We start from the raw sequence: 22,750 nt of genomic DNA on the forward strand, positions 1-22,750 counted from the left end.
TTTTCAAGACAGAGTCTCACTCTCTCCTGCCTCAGCCTCCCGAGTAGCTGGGACTACAGGTGCCTGCCACCACGCCCGGCTAATGTTTGTATTTTTAGTAGAGACGGAGTTTTGCCATTTGGCCAGACTGCTCTCAAACTGCTGGCCTCAAGTGATCCGCCTGCCTCGGCCTCCCAAAATGCTGGGATTACAAGTGTAAGCCATGGTGCCCAGGCCCTGGGTTTTGTTTTCTAATACGTCTCACCTCTGGTTCCCTCCAATTCTAGTCCTTACTATTTCTGTTTTTATGCCCCTCTACCTGTCCCTGCACCTGTTATTTCTGTGATATTAGCCTCCCAGGTTTGCTCACTCATTTGGGGATGCACAGGAGGATCGCCGTGGCCCAGGATAGCTGCTTGACTACAGTCTCGATTCCTCCCTAGTCACAGCCTCGAGTGATGAGCTGCTTTCATATCATCTTCCCAAGGGGACCAATTAAGTCCTTTCCTTTTTTTTTTTTTAGCATCTTAAGTAATTCATAAAGTTAAAACATATTTGATGCATTTCAATACAGTTCCTAGTTATTTTAAAGGTGAGGGGCCAGGCGTGGTGGCTCATGCCTATAATCCCAGCACTTTGGGAGGCTGAGGGGGAAGGATCACTTGCATCCAGGAGTTTAAGACCATGGCCTGGCACAGTAGCTCACGCCTGTAATCCTAGCACTATGAGAGGCCGAGGCGGGTGGATCACCTGAGGTCAGGAGTTCAAGACCAGCGTAACCAGTAGGGTGAAACCCCATCTCTACTAAAAATTAAAAAAAATTAGCCAGACATGGTGGCCTGTGCCTGTAGTCCCAGCTACTCGGGAGGCTGAGACAGGAGAATTGCTTGAACCCAGGAAGCAGAGGTTGCAGTGAGCCAAGATTGCACCACTGCACTCCAGCCTGGGCAACAGAGCGAGCTGTCTCAAAACAAACAAAAAAAACTCAACCAGCCTGGGCAACATAGTGAGACCTCGTCAAAAACTAGCCAGAAGTGGTGGCGTGTACCTGTAGCTACTTGGGAGGCTGAGGTGGCTGGATCACTTGAGTTTTGGCAGAGCCCTCATCTCACCACTGCATTCAGCCTGGGTGACAGCGTGAGACCCTGTCTCAAAAAAATAAATAAGGAAACTGAGGCTCAGATCAAATCCCTCTGACTTACCCTAGACAAGCACTCATAGGTGAGCTTAGCGTGCTGTTAGGTAGCAGCCGGGGTGTTCAGGCCTCAAAGCCAGCCCTTTGCATGTTCTCTGCTTTCTGCGCACAGTGGCTGCTGGGCGTAGCGTAAACAGGCGCGTGCTGTCAGGCTGGGCTTCGATGTCTTTTGTTTTTTTTTCTAACTCAGCATTTCTTGGAAGTGTTTCAGCATCAGATGTGAACCCATGTCCTCATTTTTAAGCGACTGTCCCTTACCAGGGTCTCTAATGGTGGGCGTTTGTCTCTAGTCCTCCCTGTCAGTGGCGTTGACATCAAATGCTCCTGAGGCTACGACCCTCGCGGGTCAAGCTGAGCTCATCAGAAGGCCTTTCCCTGGTGGTCCCGGGCATGCACGTGTTGGGGTGATCTTTTCAGTGGGTTTTCTTTCTTGGGCCTGTTGAAGGTCTGTAACCGCCCTGAAGAACAGCCCGGAGCAGGATGGTGCTACTCTAGTCTCAGGCAAAACGGGGGCTCCTGGGGTCTGTTTGTGACGTGGGTGGTGGGCACACGGGTGGGCCTTTTCTATGGACGCGGAATGCACTTTCACCTTGAGTCGCCTCCACTGGGCTCAGAATCCAGCACTCTCTGAGCCTGGGTCCCACCTCGGACAAGGGGCCCCCAGGGGCTGTGTGTGGAGCTGGTGTTGGCACCTGCGCCCAGCGGGCACATGACCACCCCGGGTTGGAATTGGGACTCAGCTTCCTACTAGCCAAGCGAGCCTCAGTGTCTTTGTAAAATGGCCATACCTCCCTCCTGGGTTTGTCAGGAGGTTAGAGGGGAAGACAAAAGGAACATGAAAGGCGAGAATCTGAAAGGCAAGGCGCTGAGCAGATGGTCAGTGCCGGGACAGTCAGCTGTTCTTGTTTCCATGTTTCGGCAGCAGAGACTCATATGGGGACGGGCGTTAGGGGAAGGGTCTGTATGGAGCAAGGTTGGGAATGGAAGCGGACCTCTGCGTGTTCTTGACACAATGCTTGGTTGGGTTAGGAACATTCACCACCACGTGGCTTTCCTCTGCGTGTTCAACCTGCAGTCAGGTGCTCAGCTGGGCTGGGCGGCTGAACACGGCCCAGGGAACTGCGCCTCGCAGCTGGCAGCCACATGGCAGCCGGGTGAACTGGGTTCAGCATTCCCTTCTAGCGATCCTGATTTGTGTTTATCCCAGCAGTAGCCTCAGGCATCTCTGCAGCGTTTTCGTCGGTATCTTTCCTCCCTACGTTTCCATTGGCTTGTGGGTTTTCCTTGTGAGCACAGTTGGCATAGGGTTCTTAAATACGTGGCACGATGGAGGCCACATCAATGAGGGGGACATCATTATGGGAGGGTGGGCTGGGTGGCTGGGTGATTGCAGGATTGTGGCACCAATCCTTTGCACCTTTGCAAAGGTGCAAAGTAACTGCACCTTTTTTTTTTTGTAGGATCTGATGTTACTGCTTAGAGACGGGGTCCCGCTGTGTTGCCCAGGCTGGTCTCAAACTCTTGAGCTGAAGCCATCTTCCCATCTTGGCCTCCTGAGTAGCTGGGATTCCAGGCACACACCACCAGATCTGATTTTAAACAGAAATCCAGTTGGCATTGTAGAGTCGTTTGCATTAAAGCCTTCCTATCGTCAACCACAGCCATGACCTGATGACTTTCAAGCATGTGTCCAGAGAGGGGTTCACAGAGAGGAGTCTCCCTCATGAGAGGGGAAGACTGTAGATCAGAGATAGGCAGACTTGATCTCTGAGGGGCCAGACGGGCTATGTGGAGATGACTCATACCTCTCTTGTGCAGGCCACAGGCAGTGCGTACACAAGTGGACGTGACTGTGGGCCAGTGAAACTTTATTTACAATGGGATGGCTGGGCATGGTGGCTCACTCCTGTCACCCCAGCACTTTGGGAGGTTGAAGTGAAAGGGATCGCTTGAGGCCAGGAGTTCAAGACCAGCTTGGACAACATAGCAAGACCCCATCTCTACAAAAATTTTTAAAATTGGCTGGGCATGGTGGCTCACACCTATAATCCTAGCACTTTGGGAGGCCAAGGCGGGCGAATCTCTGGAGGTCAGGAGTTTGAGACCAGCCTGACCAACATGGTGAAACCCTGTCTCTACTAAAAATACAAAATTTAGCCAGGCATGGTGGTGCATGCCTGTAATCCCAGATACTCAGGAGGCTGAGACAGGAGAATAGCTTGAGCCCAGGAGGTGGAGGTTTCAGTGAGCCGAGATTGTGCCATTGCACCCCAGCCTGGGCGACGAGTGAAACTCTGTCTCAAAAAAAAAAAAAAAGAAATTAGCTGGGCGTAGTGGCACATGCCTGTGGTTTCAGCTATTGAGGAGGCTGAGGTGGGAGGATCTCTTGAGCCCAGGAGTTTGAGGTTGCAGTGAGCTGAGATCATGCCACTGCCCTTGAGCCTGGGCAACAGAGTGAGACACTGTCTCTTAAAAAAAAAAAAAAACAAACAAACAAAACAAAACACAGGCAGTGGGCAGACTGGCTGTGGCTTGCCGCTCCCTGGCCTCAAGCCTGGCCTCTTCCAGTCACAGAACGTCATTGGCTCCAGCTTCTGCCAGTTTAAGTCATCTTTTCTGGTGTATTTCAAAGCCTCCCTGTGAATATGGGGTCAGTAGGCACAGGAAGGGACCTGGTGTGTGACAGAGGGGTGGGAGGCCCATTCATTCACATACCTCAGGACTCGCAGTGACTTTCTGTGTGTTGGATTCTTCCGCCTCTCATTTGTGTCCATGATGTTGAATTCTGACTCTGTTTAAGCTGTAATGTCCACATGAAGCCATTCTAAAATCTCCAGATCCCTCTCAGAAGGCCAGAGGGATGACCAGTTACCATTTCTCTTTATCTTTGAAGGAAATTTCCAGAGCTATTTGCACAGTTCAAGTCCTTCCTAGGGGTAAAAGAGCTGTCCTTCGCGCCACCCATGAGCGACAGATCCGGGGACGGGATAAGCCGGGAAATCGACTATGCATCTTGCAAGCGCATAGGATCCAGCTACCGGGCACTCCCCAAAACCTACCAGCAGCCCAAGTGCAGCGGGAGGACGGCCATCTGCAAGGAGGTAGTGCTCCCTGGGGCTCACATGTTCGCTGACATGGTGCATCCCCCACCCCTCCCCAGCAAACACCCAATACCCCCGTTTTGAGTGAAATGCTATGTGCTCAGCCCTCCTGAATGTTGGGTTATGGGTGGTGCTGGGATGTGGCCCAGCAAAACCACCTGAGCAGAGACAACAGTGTTGTACCCTGCTGGTAGTTTTGGCAAAACACAGAGTGGCAGGGATAATGTGGAGTTCAGCTTATTCATCTGTTATTTGACTTAGGTTTATTGCTGCCATGATTCTGCTCCGTCCCGGGCTCACTGACCTCAGTGTGTTTCTGTTTAGCTTGACCATTGGACACTTCTCCAGGGTTCGTGGACAGACGATTACTGCATGTCCAAGTTCAAGAGTACCTGCTGGATTCCAGGATATAGTGCAGGGGTCAGCAAACTCTGGCCCATGGGCCCTGGCCCGCTGCCTGTGTTTGTAAATAAAGTTTTATTGGCACACAGACACAACCATTCATTTACATATTGCCTGTGGCTGCTTTTCTCACCACAAAGGCAGAGTTGAGTATTCATCCGGGATGGCCTGCAAAGTCTGAGATAGTTGCTCTCTGACCCTTTGCAGAGAGAATTTACCAATATCTGAAATGAAATCAGCCCTCCATATCTGCAAGTTCCTCATCTGTGGTTTCAACTAACCATGGATTGAAAATATGTGGGGAGAGAGAAACCAAAAAATGACAGTACAGCAATAAAGCGTAATCCACATTTTAAGAATGCAGTGTAACAATGATCTACACAGCATTTACATTGCATTAGGTATAAGTATTCTAGAGATGATTTTGCATAGGTTATATGCAAATAGGATTCCATTTGACATCAGGGACTTGAGTATCTGTGGATTTGGGTCTCCAGGGGTGGTTCTGGAACCAATCTCCCAGGATACCAAGGGAGTGTTCACTTGACCAAAGTCATGTTTTCCCTTAAAAACTTGATTCACCTTCCCATTTGTATAAGGCAGTTGCCTTTCATATAATCAGGATTGTATTATATATCTAGGTACTTTCTACTCTGGCTAACAGCAAATCTTGGCTCCTGGGGCATGCAGCGCCGTTCACGGCGTTTCCTCTCAATGCAGGTACTGAATGACACCTGGGTCTCCTTCCCCTCCTGGTCTGAGGACTCCACCTTCGTCAGCTCTAAGAAGACACCATACGAGGAGCAACTTCACCGCTGTGAGGATGAGCGCTTCGAGGTGTGTGTGCTGCTGTGGCCAGGCCCCCCGGCACATGCCTGTCCCCCTTCTCCACAGGACATGCGTCCTGATCCTCCTCCACTGTGCCAGTCTCCTTTTAGGAGCAGGGATTGCAACACATTCCAGCAGCTCCTGGAAGCTTCCTGCTGGGTCTTGCTGGCCTCTGGGCTGGCTACCAGATGACACTTTTTTTTTCTGTTTAAAAATTTTGTTTGGACTGGGTGTGGTGGCACACACCTGTAATCCCAGCACTTTGGGAGGCCAAGGCAGGTGGATCATTTGAGCTCAGGAGTTTGAGACCAGCCTGGGCAACATGGTGAAACCTCATCTCTACCAAAAATACAAAAATTAGCCGGGCTTGGTGGCGGGTGCCTGTAATCCTAGCTACTCGGGAGGCTGAGGCAGAATTGCTTGAGCCAGAGAGGCCGAGGCTGCAGTGAGCCGAGATCGAGCCACTGCACTCCACCCTGGGCGATAAAATAAAAATAAATTTAAATTACGTTAAAGAAACTTTTATTTATTTATTTATTTTGCTTGCCCTGTCTCCCAGGCTGAAAGTGCAGTGGCACGATCATGGATCATTGCTGCCTTGACCTCCCAGGGTCAAATGATCCTCCCACCTCAGCCTCGTGAGTAATTGGAACCACAGGTGCACACTACCATGCCCAGGTTGTTGGGTTTTTTTTAACTTTTTTTGTAGAGATGAGGTCTCACTATGTTCCCCAGGCTGATCTCACACTCCTGGCCTCAAGCGATCCTCTTGAGTAGCTGGGATTACAGACACACCACCATTCCTGGCTAATTTTTGTATTTTTAGTAGAGACGGGGTTTCACCATGTTGGTCAGGCTGGTCTCAAACTCCTGACCTTGTGATCTGCCTGCCTCAGCCTCCCAAAGTGCCAGGATTACAGGCGTGAGTCACCGCACCGGGCCATAAATTTTTTTAATTAGCCAGGCATGGTGGCGCACACCTATATGCCTAGCTACTTGGGAAGCCAAGGTGGGAGGATCGTTTGAGCCCAGGAGGTTGAGGCTGCAGTGAGCTGTAATTGTGCCACTGCACTTCAGTCTGGGTGACAGAGCAAGACCCTGTCTCCTACACACACACACACACACCACCCCCCGCAAAATCCTCTGCTCTCTGAGGTCCCAGGCCCCTCCCTGAGGCCTCTTGAGTTCCCCAGTGGCTGACCCCTTCCTGCCTTCCTTTCCATAGTTAGACGTTGTCCTGGAGACGAACCTGGCCACGATCCGCGTGTTGGAAAGCGTGCAGAAGAAGCTCTCTCGGATGGCGCCAGAAGACCAGGAGAAGTTCCGGCTGGACGACTCCCTCGGGGGCACGTCGGAGGTGATCCAGCGCCGTGCCATCTATCGCATCTATGGCGACAAGGCCCCGGAGATCATCGAGAGCCTCAAGAAGAACCCCGTCACCGCTGTCCCTGTTGTCCTGAAAAGGTGCCCTGCGGCATCCTGCCTTCCCTTCCCTTCCCTGCCGCAGGGAGCCCCTGGAGAGCTCATTAGTGCTGTTTGTCAACAGGGGTAATCTCCAGGGGAGGTCTGAGGCCTAGGGCTGGCTTCCTGTATTTCCCAGTCTCCCACTCCTGAGAGGAGAGCACTGTGACCTTCTAGGACTTTCCACCTTGCACATAATCACATCTAGACATCTAAACTGCTTTAAGAGTCAGACGCAACCACTACACTGTGGCTTGCATTTTATTTAACGCTGCATCTCGGACACCATCCGGTGCTAGAGAACAGGTATTTATCAAGTGGCCACTTTAAGGCAGGTGCAATGCTTGGCCCTGGGGTTACGCAGCTGAGTGAGGCCGACCCAGTCCCTCTCCTCTTGGGACTCACAGCTGAGCAAGGGACCTGGGTGGCTGAGCTAGCAGCCATGCGGAGAGTGCTGGGTGCCTGGGAGGAGGCGGAGGAACCGGGAAGCCGGCCACATTGGCTCTGTAAGGCCATCACGCCCTTCCTCTGATGTGCACAGAGCCCACTGCATAGACTAGGCTGAGAGCTGGCTGGGCTTGGATCCTGGGCCCCCAGTCAAGTCCCAGAGGAAGACAGGCCAGCCCCGGGATGCTTCAGGGAGGATACCCTGGCTTGTCCCTGGTGCTGACCCCTCCTCTCCCCACAGGCTGAAGGCCAAGGAAGAGGAGTGGCGGGAGGCCCAGCAGGGCTTCAACAAGATCTGGCGGGAGCAGTATGAGAAGGCGTACCTCAAGTCCCTCGACCACCAGGCTGTGAACTTCAAGCAGAATGACACCAAGGCCCTGCGCTCCAAGAGCTTGCTCAACGAGATCGAGAGCGTCTACGACGAGGTACAGCCTTCCCTAGCCCTGCCGGCTGGCGGAGGTGGGATCCTGGCTCTCCCGACCGCCAGGTCTGTGCCTCTGTTTCCCTGGTGCTTAGGTGGAGTAGTGGCATTGCCCTTTCAGGGCTGTGTCAAGGCGAGGGTTCATGTCTCTGTGATGCCCAGCCTGCGGCCTGCCCTAGGAGAACCAGCAACTCTGCCATTGTCTGTTTGTTTGTTTAGAGGCAGAGTCTTGCCCGCTCTGTCGCCCAGGCTGGAGTGCAGTGGTGCGATCTCAGCTCACTGTAACCTCCACCTCCCCGGTTCAAGCGATTCTCCTGCCTCAGCCTCCCGAGTAGCTGGGACTATAGGCACGTGACACCACACCTGGCTAATTTTTGTATTTTTAGTAGAGACGGGGTTTCACCATGTTGGCCAGGCTGGTCTTGAACTCCTGACCTTGTGATCCACCCGCCTCGGCCTCCCAAAGTGCTGGGATTACAGGCGTGAGTCACCGCGCCCGGCCAACTCTGCCGTTGTCTAGAGAAGTCTCCGTCCCTCCTATGGGGCAGTGACAGACTTCAGCTTAGATGGCAGGTGGCAGCAGCCTTCATTTCTTTCTTGCCGACTGTGCCGGGCACTGGTGTTAGCAATGCAGAAGGAGTCATATATCATCTGACCTCACTCCTGAACCTGACTCTGCTGCGGCATTATTCTGATTTTACCAGTGGGGAAACCGAGGCACAAGAGGTTGCATTTGCCTGGGCTGGTTGCAGGGGGCCAGGGCTCTGAGTCAGTGGGTTCGAGGCTTTCGGCTGCATGTCCTCGCTGCGGGCTCACAAGGCCTGAGTTACAGAACCAAGGCCAGCGGGACCCTCAGGTTGCCAGGAACTGGGCCTGTTAGTGGCTGTGAGTAGGGAGTGCCTGCCTGCAGGATCCTGAAGGGGGAAGCTTGGCAGGGTGCTGGGCATAGTGACAGCCAGCTGTCGGGAAGGTCCTTGGACACTCTTGAGGAGGTGGCTGGGGAGGGCACGCTGCTCCCCAGGCAGTGCCCAGATCACGGCATGGGCTGCATTGTCAGCCTGGTGCCCACCTGGGCAGGGGGCGGTGCCTCACCTGATTTGGTGTCTTGCTCCTGTCACTGCACAGTGAGCGGTCGCTCCTTTTACAACATAGACACGGAATCCACAGGAGCCAGGCTGCTGGCCCAAGGCCTCTCCCAGAGCCTGTGGGACTGTGGGGACCCCTTCCCTCCCACCTCCCTCCCCATGGGCCACCCTCGCCCCAGGCCTACCCACAGCCGCTCTGGCTTCCTCACTCTAGTCCTCGGCGGATCCCCAAGCCCAAGACCCCGCATAGGTTCTGTGGGTCTGTAGTGTCTGCAAAGTACAGATGATGAAGCAGCCCTGAAAATCCACCAATGAGACCCCGAGTTCCTGGGTCCCTCCCTGGGGCTGGGGCTGATGAGGCAAGGGTCACCAAGGTTGGCCCCCTGGCCTGACAGATCTCTGCACATGCAGGTCCTTGATGAGTTCCAAAGTCAGATCCCCATTCCGTCACACAGTTTACAAAGCATGGTTACGGGTCACAGACATGGGGATCGTGCTTCAGAGGGGACGGTAAAGGAATTTTCAGTGTTTATGGCATAAATGAGACCTGGGGGACTCAGGAAGCGGTCAGAGGGCGGAGGTCACGCTGAAGAGCCCGGAACAGGGCTGAGCGTGCAGACTCCTAGGAACCAGCTCAGCGTGCTTGGCCCCACCAGCCCCTACGCTGCCCTGCAGGGGAGGAGGACGGGAAACCTCAGGCTGCTGGGAGACCTGGTCCTTCCCCTGGGAGCCTGCAGAGACGGCGTCCATGCTCACTTTCCCCAAGAGCCCCAGTGCGTCAGCCTCCCAGCCTCCCTGCCTCCCTCCCTGAGGGGTTGGGGCCGCCCAGCAGAGGCACTGGGTGCCAGGACGGTGGTGTGGGAGGCTGGAGGAAGGGGTGATTGTCTTAAAGGTGTGAGGGAATGAAAGTCGTGATCTGGATAAAGACCAAGGGGAGGGGTGAGCCTGGGACAGGGTTTTCCAGGGAGCGAGAGCAAATGGGCATGTGCAAAGGCCCTGCACACACAGGAGGGAGCTCGGCGCCCTGAAGCATCGCAGGAAGGAGCCTGGGGGCCGTGAGGCTGGAGGGGCTATGGAGGGGCACCCCAAGGGCTGGCATCTTCTGAGGGACAGCGCCTCAGGAGTGTTAGTTGAGGTGACCATGCTCCTGTGGGCCAAGTCGCCCTGGACCCAGTGAGGAGAACGGTTGGAACAGGCTGGTGGGAGCTGGTGGGAGGGCTGGTGACATGACGGTGGTAGCAAGCACGTGCAGGGGCTGGCGGGTGACAGCAGCGGAGGTGGGGACTTGGTGGCGATGGGCATGCAGGGCTTCAGATGTGAGCAGTTGCAGGCCTCCTGGGTAGTAGATGGAGGGCAGCGGCAGACAGTTCACAGCTCACCCTGTGCCTCCTTGACCTCATCGATAGCGTGGTATGGGCAGCGCTGGTCAAGCTGGAATCAGGCGCCACCGTTGCTGTCAGTAGGAGGAGGTCGGCCTCAGAGGTTTCCCCACGCTGAGCCACAGGGCCCCCATTCTGCTCTAGAGCTGGGCTGAGCGACAGACCCAGGCTTGACGCTGTCAGATCCCCTGTGAACCCTGCCCCACATCTCAGAATCCTCTCGGCTCCTCCGACTGGGTCCCAGGATGACTTGGGTCTGCCTTGCTTCCGGAGAGAGGACCAGGGGCACGTGGGGCTGCACAGGAGGTTGAAGCAAGCAACGCGCCCCCCCAGGCCCTGCCTCTCCCCGACGTTGGCCACCCATCCTGCTCCGGGCAGCACCCATCCTGCTCCGGGCAGCACTCGTCCACCTTGGTGGCCCAGTTAACAGCGACTTGTGAATGGGCATGGAGGGTCCTCTGGGTGCTGGGTGGCTTTCCGTCTCATGGCCGCCCTTTCCCCCACAGCACCAGGAGCAGCACTCGGAGGGCCGCAGCGCCCCCTCTAGCGAGCCACACCTCATCTTCGTGTACGAGGACCGACAGATCCTGGAGGATGCAGCAGCGCTCATCAGCTACTACGTGAAGCGGCAGCCGGCCATCCAGAAGGAGGACCAGGGCACCATCCACCAGCTGCTGCACCAGTTCGTGCCCAGCCTCTTCTTCTCTCAGCAGCTGGACCTGGGCGCCTCTGAGGAGTCAGCCGACGAGGACCGGGACAGCCCCCAGGGGCAGAGCACAGACCCCAGCGAACGGAAGAAGCCGGCGCCAGGACCCCACAGTAGCCCCCCAGAGGAGAAGGGGGCCTTTGGGGATGCCCCGGCCACTGAGCAGCCACCCCCGCCACCCCCACCGCCGCACAAGCCTCTGGACGACGTCTACAGCCTCTTCTTTGCCAACAACAACTGGTACTTCTTCCTGCGCCTGCACCAGACCCTGTGCTCCAGGCTGCTGAAGATCTACCGCCAGGCGCAGAAGCAGCTCCTGGAGTATCGGACCGAGAAGGAACGGGAGAAGCTGCTGTGCGAGGGCCGCAGGGAGAAGGGCAGCGACCCCGCCATGGAGCTGCGGCTGAAGCAGCCCAGTAAGGCTCCAAAGCCTGCCGGGACGCCCCGGGGGGTGCCTGGGGTTTGGGGTCGCAGCTCATGATCTGATATGTCCTGTTACTTTTCTTCCTGGCTTTTCATTTTAAGAGAATTCTGTGATTTCAGATGGGAAATTGCAAACAGGAAGTTGCCAGCATAAGACAGAGGTCTCAGGTACCCCTCGCCCAGGCTCCGCCGGCACTGGCACCTGTCCTGGGTGTAGCACCCCCTCCTGACCGGGGAACCTTTGTTTCTCACGGGCCTTCTCGTGGAGCCGTCACGGCCCAGCTCCACAGTGCCCTTTTACTTTCTTTTTTTTTTTTTTTTTTTTTGAGATGGAGTCTTGCGCTGTTGCGCAGGCTGGAGTATAGTGGCGGGATCTCGGCTCACTGCAACCTCCACTATCCTGGGTTCAAGTGGTTCTCCTGCCTTAGCCTTCCAAGTAGCTGGGATTACAGGCGCTCGCCACCATGCCCAGCTAATTTTTTGTATTTCTTTTTTGAAATGGAGTCTTGCTCTATTGCCCAGGCTGGAGTGCAGTGGTGTGATCTCACTGCAGCCTCTGCCTCCCAGGTTCAAGCAATTCTCTGTCTCAGCCTCTGAGTAGCTGGGATTACAGGCACCCGCCACCATGTCCGGCTAATTTTTTTTGTATTTTTAGTGGAGACGGGGTTTCACCATCTTGGCCAGGCTGGTCTTAAACTCCTGCCCTTGTGATCCACCTGCCTCAGGCTCCCAAAGTGATGGGATTACAGGCGTGAGGCACTGTGCCCGGCCCAATTTTTTGTATTTTTAATAGAGACAGGTTTTCACCATTTTAGCCAACCTGGTCTCAAACTCCTGAACTCAGGTGATCCGGCTGCCTCGGCCTCCCAAAGCGCTGGGATTACAGGCACGGGCCACCATGCCTGGCTCCGCAGCACTCTCTGTGCCATCCGTGGGTTGCCGGCCAGATTAGGCAGCCTCAGGGAGGGTGGCAGTGAACGCCAGCTACTTGGGTTTCCTGGTGATTCCCAGATTTGCCCCAGGGGTGGCGGGTGAGGGCTGCTGAGCCCCACGGGGGCATTTGTTGGGGCTCTGTGGTGCCAGAGCTTGGCCTGCGTGACTTTGTGCACTCCAGGAGGCATGTGGATGAAGCCGTGTGTCTCCACAGGTGAAGTGGAGCTGGAGGAGTACTACCCAGCCTTCCTGGACATGGTGCGGAGCCTGCTGGAGGGCAGCATCGACCCCACGCAGTACGAGGACACCCTGCGCGAGATGTTCACCATCCACGCCTACGTGGGCTTCACCATGGACAAGCTGGTGCAGAACATCGCGCGGCAGGTGAGCCGGGCCGGGGCGGGGCCGCCCCTGAGGACGCTGGAAATGGCCCTGCCGTCACTTCACTCCCACCTGGGAAGGGGGCCCGTGGTCGGCACAGCAAACCTATCCTGTTTTTTCTTAATGGAGACAAAATTTACATAATGTGAAATTACCCATTTGGATGTTCAGTTTGGTAACATTTAGTACATTCACAATATTGTGCAACCACCACCTCTGTCTAGTTCCAGAACATTTCCTCTTTCCAAAAGGAGACCCCATCCCCATCAGCAGCCACTCCCCATTCCCCCGCCCCGAGCCCCTGACATCCAGTCATCTGCTTTCTGCCTCTGGATTTCCCTCATGCTTCATTCCTATTTATGGCTCTGTAGTAGTCAGTTGCATGGGTAGCTACGTTTCGTTTCTCCGTCTCGGCTGTGGCTGCCTTACAGAGACTGTGAGCACTGCTGCTCTGAATATTTGTGTACAGGTTTTTGTTCTGAGTTCCTGTTGACAAAGCGTTCTTGAGGATAAATTGACAACATGGAAAAAACCTTAACCCACTTATCCTGGGGGAGGGTGGGAGTAGTGGTGTTCATCCGCGTTGGTTTTAGTAGTAGCAAAAACCCGGCCCCCGCTGAATGTCAACGCAAGGAAACCAGTCACGTAAACATAAACAGCAGACATCCCAGACGAGTTGGGTGTGGTTCCAGGACGTGGGTCCTGCTTGGTTTCTGCCAGAGTCATTGTTCATGGTGACCTCCGTTTCCTGGTCACCCAGTGAGGCTGTTCGTCATAAAGCGGGAAAAAAGCTGGAAAAAAATAATGCCATTACTCTCCCACCCAGACACAGTCACAAGAAGCATTTCAGACAGGATGTTTCCTTCCAGGTTTTCAAGACTGCTTAATGCAAGGAAAATGCACACGCAGAAAAGTCCCCAAACTTGAAGGGGGCAGATGGGTGGGCTTTCATCAAAAGAACCCCTGCCCCTGTGTCCCCACCCAGCCACCTGCCACCCATGGACACTCACAACCCTGATTTCTTCTTCTTCTTCTTTTTTTTTTTTAAGACAGAGTTTTGCTCTTGTCACCCAGGCTGGAGTGCAATGGCGCGATCTGGGCTCACAGCAACCTCTGCCTCCTGGGTTCAAGCAGTGCTCCTGCCTCAGCCTCTTAAGTAGCTGGAATTACAGGTGCACACCACCACACCCGGCGCTAATTTTTGTATTTTTAGTAGAGGAGGGGTTTAACCATGTTGGCCAGGCCGGTCTTGAACTCCTGACCTCAGGTGATCCGCCTGCCTCTGCCTCCCAAAGTGCTGGGATTGCAGGCGTGAGCCACGGCACCCGGCATCACAACCCTGATTTCTACACAGAGGTAGATCCCTGGTCTTGAGCCGTGTGTTAACAGAAGCACACGGTGCCCGGCTGCATCCTGGGACTGTCATTCTGTGAGATTCCTGTGTTGAGATCAACCAGCCAAGGATTCCCAGGAACGACCCCCACTCCGTCCACCTGTCTCCTGAGGACAGGCATGGGTGGTGCCCCGTGGGTGCGTCTCGTGGCCGTCCATGTACATTTCTGCTGCTGCCCTTGGGGTGAGGCAGAGAGAGGTGTGTCTCACTGATGGAAACTTCCAGTTTCCTGGGTCACTCCTACCATTGCTGTGCCAGGCTGCACTCCGTGTCCTCCCTGGGGCGTCTCTCCATCAGCTGGGAGCTGTTCGAATCTCGGTGGGCTCACATTAAATTTCCCTGATGGCTCATGTGTGTGGTTGGGGCCTTGTCCTTTCATGGCCGTTGGGACATCTTTTCTCTTGGAAAGCTGTCCACGGTGTTTGTGCCTGTTTCCGTCGAGTCTGCCTTGTTGGTGACTGGGAGGATTTCTATGGCCACAAGGACTTCGTGAAACCCACAGCTGCGTTCCGACACCGTCACTTCAGCCTCCTCCACTTTCCCTCTGTGTGCCCGAAACAGGTCCCTACCCATCACCGTCCACAGCAGTGGCGGCTCCCCCAGTGAGGGAGACACGCATGGGGCAGCCTGGAGAGAGGACGCCCAGGGCCCAGCGCACCGTGTTGGGGCAGCAATGAGGGGGATGCCGGGGGCTGGCAGTCTGCCCTCCCAGGCCGGGCACCCCTCATGGGCCATGGCTTTGGGGACAGCAGCCTTGCTTGTGGCACCAGGAGATTGGACCAGATGGTTTATGGAAAGCATTGATTAATGCTTTAAAAGAATCTCCCGCTTCCATAAACATCTCCTCTAGAACCTCTTAAAAACAAAGCAATGGGCCGGGCGCGGTGGCTCAAGCCTGTAATCCCAGCACTTTGGGAGGCCGAGACAGGCGGATCACGAGGTCAGGAGATCGAGACCATCCTGGCTAACCCGGTGAAACCCCGTCTCTACTAAAAAATACAAAAAACTAGCCGGGCGAGATGGCGGGCGCCTGTAGTCCCAGTTACTCAGGAGGCTGAGGCAGGAGAATGGCGTAAACCCGGGAGGCGGAGCTTGCAGTGAGCTGAGATCTGGCCACTGCACTCCAGCCTGGGCGACAGAGCGAGACTCCATCTCAAAAAAAAAAAAAAAAAAAAAAGGCAATGAAAATGGGCTGTCTGGCTGGAGCCGTAGTCAGAGCCTCGCGCTGCCCTGCTCTCCTGGCTGTGGCCTCACCAAACCCCACCTGTAGCTCACTGGGGCAGGTGCTCACTGCGGGCCCCTCCATGCTGTTTGTAACGTGCCTCGAGGCCATGTCTGGACTCTGCCTCCCTTTATCTTAAAAATTAGCATTGCTGTTTTTCAGCAGTAGCAGTAGGCATTCAGTGGGCACCTGCTGTGTGCCAGGTGCTGTCTGAAACCTGTGCGTGTCCAGGTGGTATTGTATCCATTCACCAAAGCTGCACACGGAACCCCCAGGCAGTGTGGTCCCCTGACCAGGGCCTGGGCTGTGCAAGCGGGTGTTTCACACCAGCCTTGTCTGCCCCACAACCCCTGCTGTTTCCATTCCTTCCTTCTTCAGTACAAAGGTGAAAGGAGTAGCAGTGTATTTACATCCAAGCATTTAGGGGAAAGGAACAGCCTGCACTCATACCACCTTCAGCTCATTCCAGGGTTTGCTTTGGAACATTTTTTTCCGTGTCTTTTCTATGTGTTTCTCACACGCACACAGAGTTTGCTGGTCTGGCTTGGTCTGATCTGGCCTGGTCTGTTTTGTTCAGGTCTGGTCTGATCTAGTTTTGGTCTGACCTGGTCTGACCTGGTCTTGTCTGGTTTTGGTATGGTCTGGCCTGATCTGGTCTGGTCTGGTTTGGTTGGGTTTTGGTTTGGTCTGGTTTGGTCTGGTCTGATCTGATCTGGTCTGGTCTGGTCTGGTTTGGTTTTGATTTGGTCTGATTGGTCTGGTTTGGTTTTGATTTGGTCTGATCTGATCTGGTCTGGTCTGGTTTGGTTTTGATTTGGTCTGATTTGGTCTGGTCTGGTCTGATTTTGGTCTGGTCTGGTCTGATCTGATCTGGTCTGGTCTGGTTTGGTTTTGATTTGGTCTGGTTTGGTCTGGTCTGATTTTGCTCTGGTTTGGTTTGGTTTTGGTTTGGTCTGATTTGGTCTGGTCTGGTTTTGGTCTGGTCTCATCTAGTCTGGTCTGATTTGGTTTTGATTTGGTCTGGTCTGGTCTGGTTTTGGTCTGACCTGGTCTAGTTTTGGTCTAGTCTGATCTGGTCTGGTCTGGTTTTGATTTGGTCTGGTCTGGTCTGCTTTGATTTGGTTTTGGTTTGGTGTGGTCTGGTTTTGGTGTGGCCTGGTTTGGTTTGGTTTTGGTCTGGTCTGGTCTGGTTTTGATCTGATCTGGTTTGGTTGGTTTTGGTTTGGTCTGGTTTGGTCTGATCTGGTCTAATCTGATCTGGTCTGATCTGGTTTGATCTGGTCTGGTCTGGTTTGGTCTGGTCTGGTCTGGTTTTGATCTGGTCTGGTTTGGTTGGTTTTGGTTTGGTCTGGTCTGGTCTGGTCTGGTCTAGTCTGATCTGGTCTGGTCTGGTTTGGTCTGATTTGGTCTGGTTTGATCTGGTCTGGTCTGTTTTGGTTTGGTCTGGTCTGGCTTGGTCTGGTTTGGTCTGGTCTGGTATGGTTTTGATCTGGTCTGCCCTGGCCTGCACACAGCCTGTCAGGATCCTGGTCTTCATCCCTGTGCCTTGCAGTCTCCATCCTGACTTGTTTCTGGCCTTTGCCAACTTCCTCCGTGGGTGAGATGGGGGCTCCTGCAGGAGGCAGGGTGGCCGCACCACCTGCTTTCCTCCTGCCAGTTGCACCACCTCGTGAGCGACGACGTCTGCCTGAAGGTGGTAGAGCTCTACCTGAATGAGAAGAAGCGGGGCGCCGCCGGTGGGAACCTGTCCTCCCGCTGCGTCCGCGCCGCCAGGGAGACCAGCTACCAGTGGAAGGCCGAGCGCTGCATGGCCGACGAGAACTGCTTCAAGGTGAGAGGAGGCCTGAGGCTTACAAGCCGGGAGGCCCAGCCACTCACTCAGCTCTGGACTCGGTCCTGGGTGGACCCTGGTTCAGCGGCTGGGACGTCGGCCCTGCTGCAGAGCCCGGGAGGTACCATTGACCTACAGGAAGTGTCAGGGCTTTGGAAGGGTGGCAAAGGTGGGTGGCGGGTGGCCTTGTGAGCCTGCGCTGTGCCGGCTGGGCTGTCCCAGCAGTTGAGGTTGTTGGCGTCCCTGCTCCACAGGTGATGTTCCTGCAGCGCAAAGGGCAGGTGATCATGACCATCGAGCTCCTGGACACCGAGGAGGCCCAGACGGAGGACCCTGTGGAGGTCCAGGTGAGGCCCTGGCCCCAGTCCGTGCCACGCACACCAGGGAGCGCCTGAGGGCAGCAGCATGGGGCTCCCACCAGCCAAGCGCAGGCTACGCAGCATCCAGAGATCCTCCCTCTGCAGGCGGCAGACTCTGCTTGAGGCCTGGTGGGTGGGGTTGCCTCCCTCCCTGCTCCCCCACCAGGCTGTCTTCTGTGCCCCCTCTCCAAAGAGCAGACCGCTCCCCCTGAGCCAGCAGGTGCGTCCCAGGGCAGGAGGGGAGCCAGGCCACCTCTCCCTGGCCCCCGACTCCCACGCAGGGCATCCCCGTGGCTGACCTCTGCACCTCCCGTGTCAGGGCTGCATCCTGATCCTAATCCCCAGCAGAGGAGCCACCTGGCCCCAGCTCCCAGTCACAATTTTTGTGGGGACAGATGTTTCCTGCTCACCTCCTGCATCCTGGTGACAGTGAGGCATTGACCCGTGTGTGTCCCCAGGGTGGTCACTGGGGCCTGCAGCTCCCAGCACCTGCCGGCGGGTCCAGTGTGTGTGCACATTACTCAGCTGGCCAACTCCATTCATTTCCTGGGGCTGCCACCGCAGTGACCACAAACCACGTGACTTCAAACAACAGAAGTCTCTTCCCTCAACGTCCTGGGGGTCAGCAGTCCACAGCCACAGTGTGGGCCAGGCCGTGCTCCTGCCAAAGGTTCTGGGTCAGATCCTTCCTGCTCTTCCAGCTTCTGGGGGCTTCTGGCACCCCTCACTGTGGCCTGTTTGTGTGAGTCCTGCTGTCACTGGGTCCTCTGTTGAGAGCTATAGTCCGGGAGGGTCTCCGTCAGGGATCGGAGTCCTCCGCAGCGGCGCTCCTCATGCTCTGGGAATAGGGGGCACAGAAGCCCTGTGAGCTCCTGAACTCAGGGTCCAGAGTGAGAGTGGCCATGGCCCTGCTGTGGGCGTCACGGGCTGTGTCTCTCCCCGTCTCCAGCACCTGGCTCGGTACGTGGAGCAGTATGTGGGGACCGAGGGCGCATCCAGCTCACCCACCGAGGGCTTCCTCCTGAAACCCGTGTTCCTGCAGAGGTGAGAGGCCCTGAGATGCATGCTCCGTTCCTTCCTGTGGGCCCAGGGAGTGTCCCCTTTGTCCTGACGGGGGCTGGACCATGGCACATTCTCTGGCTGGGAACACTTAGTAGGCACCTGCTGTGTGCTGAGGTGGGCCCTGCCCTTTTGAGGCTTGTGGTTTGCAGAGGAGGGATTAGTAACCCCAGGACGGTGAGGGGTACGAGGGGAGGGGCCAACCTTACAATGTGACAGTGGGCGGAAGAGCGAATGCCCGGCCTGGAGGGAGACACTGCCAGAGCTGGTGGGGCCAGGCCAGAGGCAGGTGGCTGTGGCAGGACCCTGGACCAACTCAGGTTGGGCTAGGATGGCGCCTCTGGGACCAGTGGGGGCCGCTGGTGGTGTTCAGATCTGGGGGCGTTTCTTGTTTCCATTTGCTTTTCTGTGGACCCCTGGGAGGTAGCACATCTGATGGTCCCAGGCCTAGGGGCTTCCCAGCCTGCAAATCCTCTCACGATGCTGAGAGCAAGCCAGAGTCCATTCCACCTCCTCTCACCCCCAGGAACCTCAAGAAGTTCCGCCGCCGGTGGCAGAGCGAGCAGGCGCGGGCCCTGCGCGGCGAGGCCAGGAGCTCCTGGAAGCGGCTGGTGGGCGTGGAGAGTGCCTGTGACGTGGACTGCCGCTTCAAGCTCAGCACCCACAAGATGGTGTTCATCGTGAACTCCGAGGACTACATGTACCGTCGCGGAACCCTCTGCCGGGCCAAGCAGGTGCCAGGGGAGGCCTGGGCTGCCCCTACACCCCCCTCCTCACCCCAAGTTCTGGGGCCCTGGGGGTCCAACCCTCAGCCGCCCTGACACCGGCCTCTCCAACAGGTGCAGCCCCTGGTCCTGCTCCGCCACCACCAGCACTTTGAGGAGTGGCACAGCCGCTGGCTGGAGGACAACGTGACAGTGGAGGCGGCCAGCCTGGTGCAGGACTGGCTGATGGGTGAAGAGGATGAGGACATGGTACCCTGCAAGACGCTGTGTGAGACGGTGCACGTGCACGGCCTGCCCGTGACCCGCTACCGCGTGCAGTACAGCCGCCGCCCGGCCTCGCCCTGATGTGCCCTCGGCCTTGGTTGCGTTGGGGCCGTTTTCTTGAACGATCTGAGAGGCATCTCCCAGCCCCTCTGCTGCCGGACAGCGCACTCCAGGGCAGGACGCCACTCCCGGTCTCCTGTGGGCCTGCCGTGTGCCAAACCTGAGCTACCTGCACCCGAGCCCTGGGGCTCAGCCCCACCACAGGGGCGGGTGGACGTGCTGGCCGAGGAGCAAGCAATCACGTTTGCGTCCCCGTCCGTCACATGTGCCAAATCCCTGGCAGGCGGGTGGCCCCTGCCCTATGTTCTTACCGTGTCTTGGAAAAGTCACAGGTGACAGCCCTCTTGAGGCCTGCACTTTGGAGGGGGTCCATGTCCAAGAGACCCTGACAAGGAAGGAGTTGAGCCCTGGGTAGGCTTACTTGAAAAGTGAGTCCTTCCAGAATATTCTCAGAGCTGCCAGAAATGTCACCTGAGGGTTTGGGCATCAGCTCTGCCCGGCTGGTGTTCAGGCCCTCAGTCACTTTGGAAGTGAGAAGAACCCTTTAGCCAAACCTTTGGGATCCCACTTTGAAGTCAAGACCTGGAGTAGGTGGGCAGTGCCTCGGGAGACCCCGCTCTGGATAAGAGACACCCAACCCCAACTCCAGCAGCTGGACTCTGGGGCCACAAGGGGAGGGACCCCAGCCAGCGTTCCCACAGAAGTGTTCCCACAGAGCTGGCACCACCCCGTTGTGGGGCGGCGGGCCCAGTCGAGTTCATGCAGTGGGTACCCTAGGTGTATGTGTACACGCACAGATATTTATTCTTTTCGCTCTTAGTGGTTGTTATTTCTGCAGCAGCCAAGTCCTGCAGCTCCCTGGGGCTGAGATCTCCCTTTGTGGAACTCCAAGAGCTGCCCTGACAGTCCTACCCACCACCCACGGAGCCCCATCCGTCTGCCTACCCTGGGACCCACATGGCCACTCCAGGGATCGCTGTTATCCTTTCGTGAGGGGCTGAGGCAACTGTCCCATGAAGGCATCCAAGGCTTTCAGTGCCAAGAATCCCAAGTGACAGGGGCTGGGGATCGGTTCTCCAGGCCTCTCTCCCCTCACTGTGAGAGCCCCTGGCCCTGGCCCCTGTGCACCAGTGGGCCCAGAATAACCACCACCCTCACCGTCCTGCAACAGCTGGACTCAAGTTTCCAGGAAGTGGAGATGCGTTTCTAGAAGTTCCCTGTGGAACCTGGAGGCTCCGGACGCCTTTGACTCCAGGCTGGGCGATTCCGAGGCCGACCCGTCCTCCTGGGATCCCCGCCCCCGCTCCCCAAGTGTCACGCAGGCACTTTGTACGCGTCCCGGTTTTCTAAGAAGGGAACTTGCCATCAGGATTCCTGCACCAGGCCCACGGTCGTCTCGGGCAGAGCCACGTGGGCCCTGGGTGCAGCCGGAGACCCCGCTGAGCCCCTCCTTTCGGTATTCCCATCCCCGCATGCTTCTAGGGAGCGCCTCTTTTCCGTTCTTGAGGAATTTCTGTTCTGGGGCTTGTCCTTCCTTTGCAGCTGTTTTGAATGTAGTTTTCCTTTTCTATTTATTTGCACATTAAAGTTAAAAATTGAATATTGACATCAAGCCATGAGGGTATGTTGGTCTCTTCCTGCGAGAGCCTTGCCGACTTCCTGCCACCAGGTCAGTGGGCGGGACCCACGGGAGCAAGGGGTGGCTGGGTGTGCCCACCCGGGCCCAGGGGAGTCGAAGCCCACCTCGAACCAAGATCATCTCACACCCTGCACCTGCACCGCCACGACATGGGAGTGTCTTCTAGAATATTCTTTCCCAACTCCATATGCACATTTAGTGGGAATTAGAAGCGTCTCCTTCGCCCGAGTGTCTCTCATGCAGAACCCAATTTAAAGATCATGGTGTTTGCTCTAAGCTTCCCATGCCCAACCTGTCCATCCAGGCCTGCGCCTGCCCACCCGCCCCACACGACCACCCTCCATACTCCATGGGGCCCACCCACCTCCTGGCTTTCACCATCATTTTCTCCTCATCTCCTGCCCCCTGTCTGTGTCCCAGGCCGCACACCTGCCTCCGGGTAGCAGAAGCCCCCAGCTCTGCTATGTCCCCTGGCTGACATGCCTAGAGGGTTCCAAGGCAGAAATGGCCAGCCCCTCCCCTTCAGTATGGGCTCTTCCATCCTCTGCAGGGACTGTCGTCCCCAGCCTCCGCGAGGGGCCATAGCTGCCTCCCAAGGACCCATGTGCTCCCTGCACACCCGAGCTTCCCTGGCAGTTCTGACCCCCACCCCCACCCCCACCAGAGGGTCAGGGCTCCCGGGGAGTGTGGCAAGCCAGACTGGAGGCTGCCCTGTTTCCTTCTGCCTCGATCCCACAGCTGGGGATGCCCAGGGTCCTCTCTGGGCCCCCAGACTGGCTTTCCTTGGTCAGAAGTGCTGCAGGGACTGGAAAAGGCTGTGCTTGTACCAGGAGAGCGAACAAAGAGCAGATCTCCAACGTGGCCCCGCCCTGAGGGGTCCACTGCCCTCAAGTAGGCAGGGCCCGTGGCCTTGACAAGGTGATATGAGATGAGAGGTCCCTCACTGGCCCTGAAGATGTCTCCACTGTGCTGGGGAGGGGACCCCATGGCAAGGGACAGAGAGTGGCCTCCAAGAGCCAAGTGGGACCTCAGAGCCACCACTACCACCAGGACCCAAATTCTGCCCAAGTCCACCTAAGCCCAGAAAAGGCCCCCAAGCAGCAGATAAGGACACAGCCCAGCTGACACCTTGCTCTCTGCCTCATTTGACCCTGAACCAAGGACCCAACCTGCCAGGCCGGACCCCTGACCCACCGAGAGGCGAGCTCATAGAGGTGTGTGGCTGTGAGCCAAGTTCATTACCCAGAGATAGAACAGCAGCATTAATAAAGCCGCTGGATGTCCAGCACCTCCCCTTCCACCTCCTTCAAGTATGTGGAGGTGGCTGAGGGTCTCAGGAACCCCTCCTGAGGGGGGAAATTAAAGAAAGAAAAAATTAAAAAGAGAATTCATCTTTCCTGTATTAGGCTGACTTGTCCCAGAGGCAGCAACGGGCACAGCCCAGATCCAGGAAAAGT

The 22,750-nt window shown here is 56.2% G+C and overlaps 2 protein-coding genes across 2 annotated transcripts in view; both read left to right on the forward strand.

Moving 5' to 3' along the window:
- LOC105547419 (paired amphipathic helix protein Sin3b-like) overlaps positions 1-5,277 on the forward strand; it is a 35,966-nt gene extending 30,689 nt beyond the window's left edge. Inside the window, exons 9-10 of the mRNA XM_011991010.1 lie at positions 4,068-4,275; positions 4,600-5,277. Of these exons, the coding sequence (XP_011846400.1) occupies positions 4,068-4,275; positions 4,600-4,827 (436 nt within the window). The 3' untranslated portion in view covers positions 4,828-5,277. The remainder of the gene's footprint in view (positions 1-4,067; positions 4,276-4,599) is intronic.
- SIN3B (SIN3 transcription regulator family member B) lies at positions 4,996-21,266 on the forward strand. Its single transcript, XM_011989935.1, has 10 exons — positions 4,996-5,514; positions 6,731-6,969; positions 7,655-7,838; positions 10,805-11,420; positions 12,575-12,744; positions 17,014-17,187; positions 17,442-17,534; positions 18,496-18,590; positions 19,132-19,339; positions 19,445-21,266. The coding sequence occupies exons 1-10, from the start codon at positions 5,362-5,364 to the stop codon at positions 19,673-19,675; spliced, it is 2,163 nt and encodes a 720-aa protein (XP_011845325.1). The 5' UTR covers positions 4,996-5,361; the 3' UTR covers positions 19,676-21,266.
- Positions 21,267-22,750: the final 1,484 nt, after the last annotated feature.

The sequence above is a fragment of the Mandrillus leucophaeus genome, unplaced genomic scaffold, assembly GCF_000951045.1.
Source record: "Mandrillus leucophaeus isolate KB7577 unplaced genomic scaffold, Mleu.le_1.0 Scaffold11, whole genome shotgun sequence".
NCBI classification, from domain to species: Eukaryota; Metazoa; Chordata; class Mammalia; order Primates; family Cercopithecidae; genus Mandrillus; species Mandrillus leucophaeus.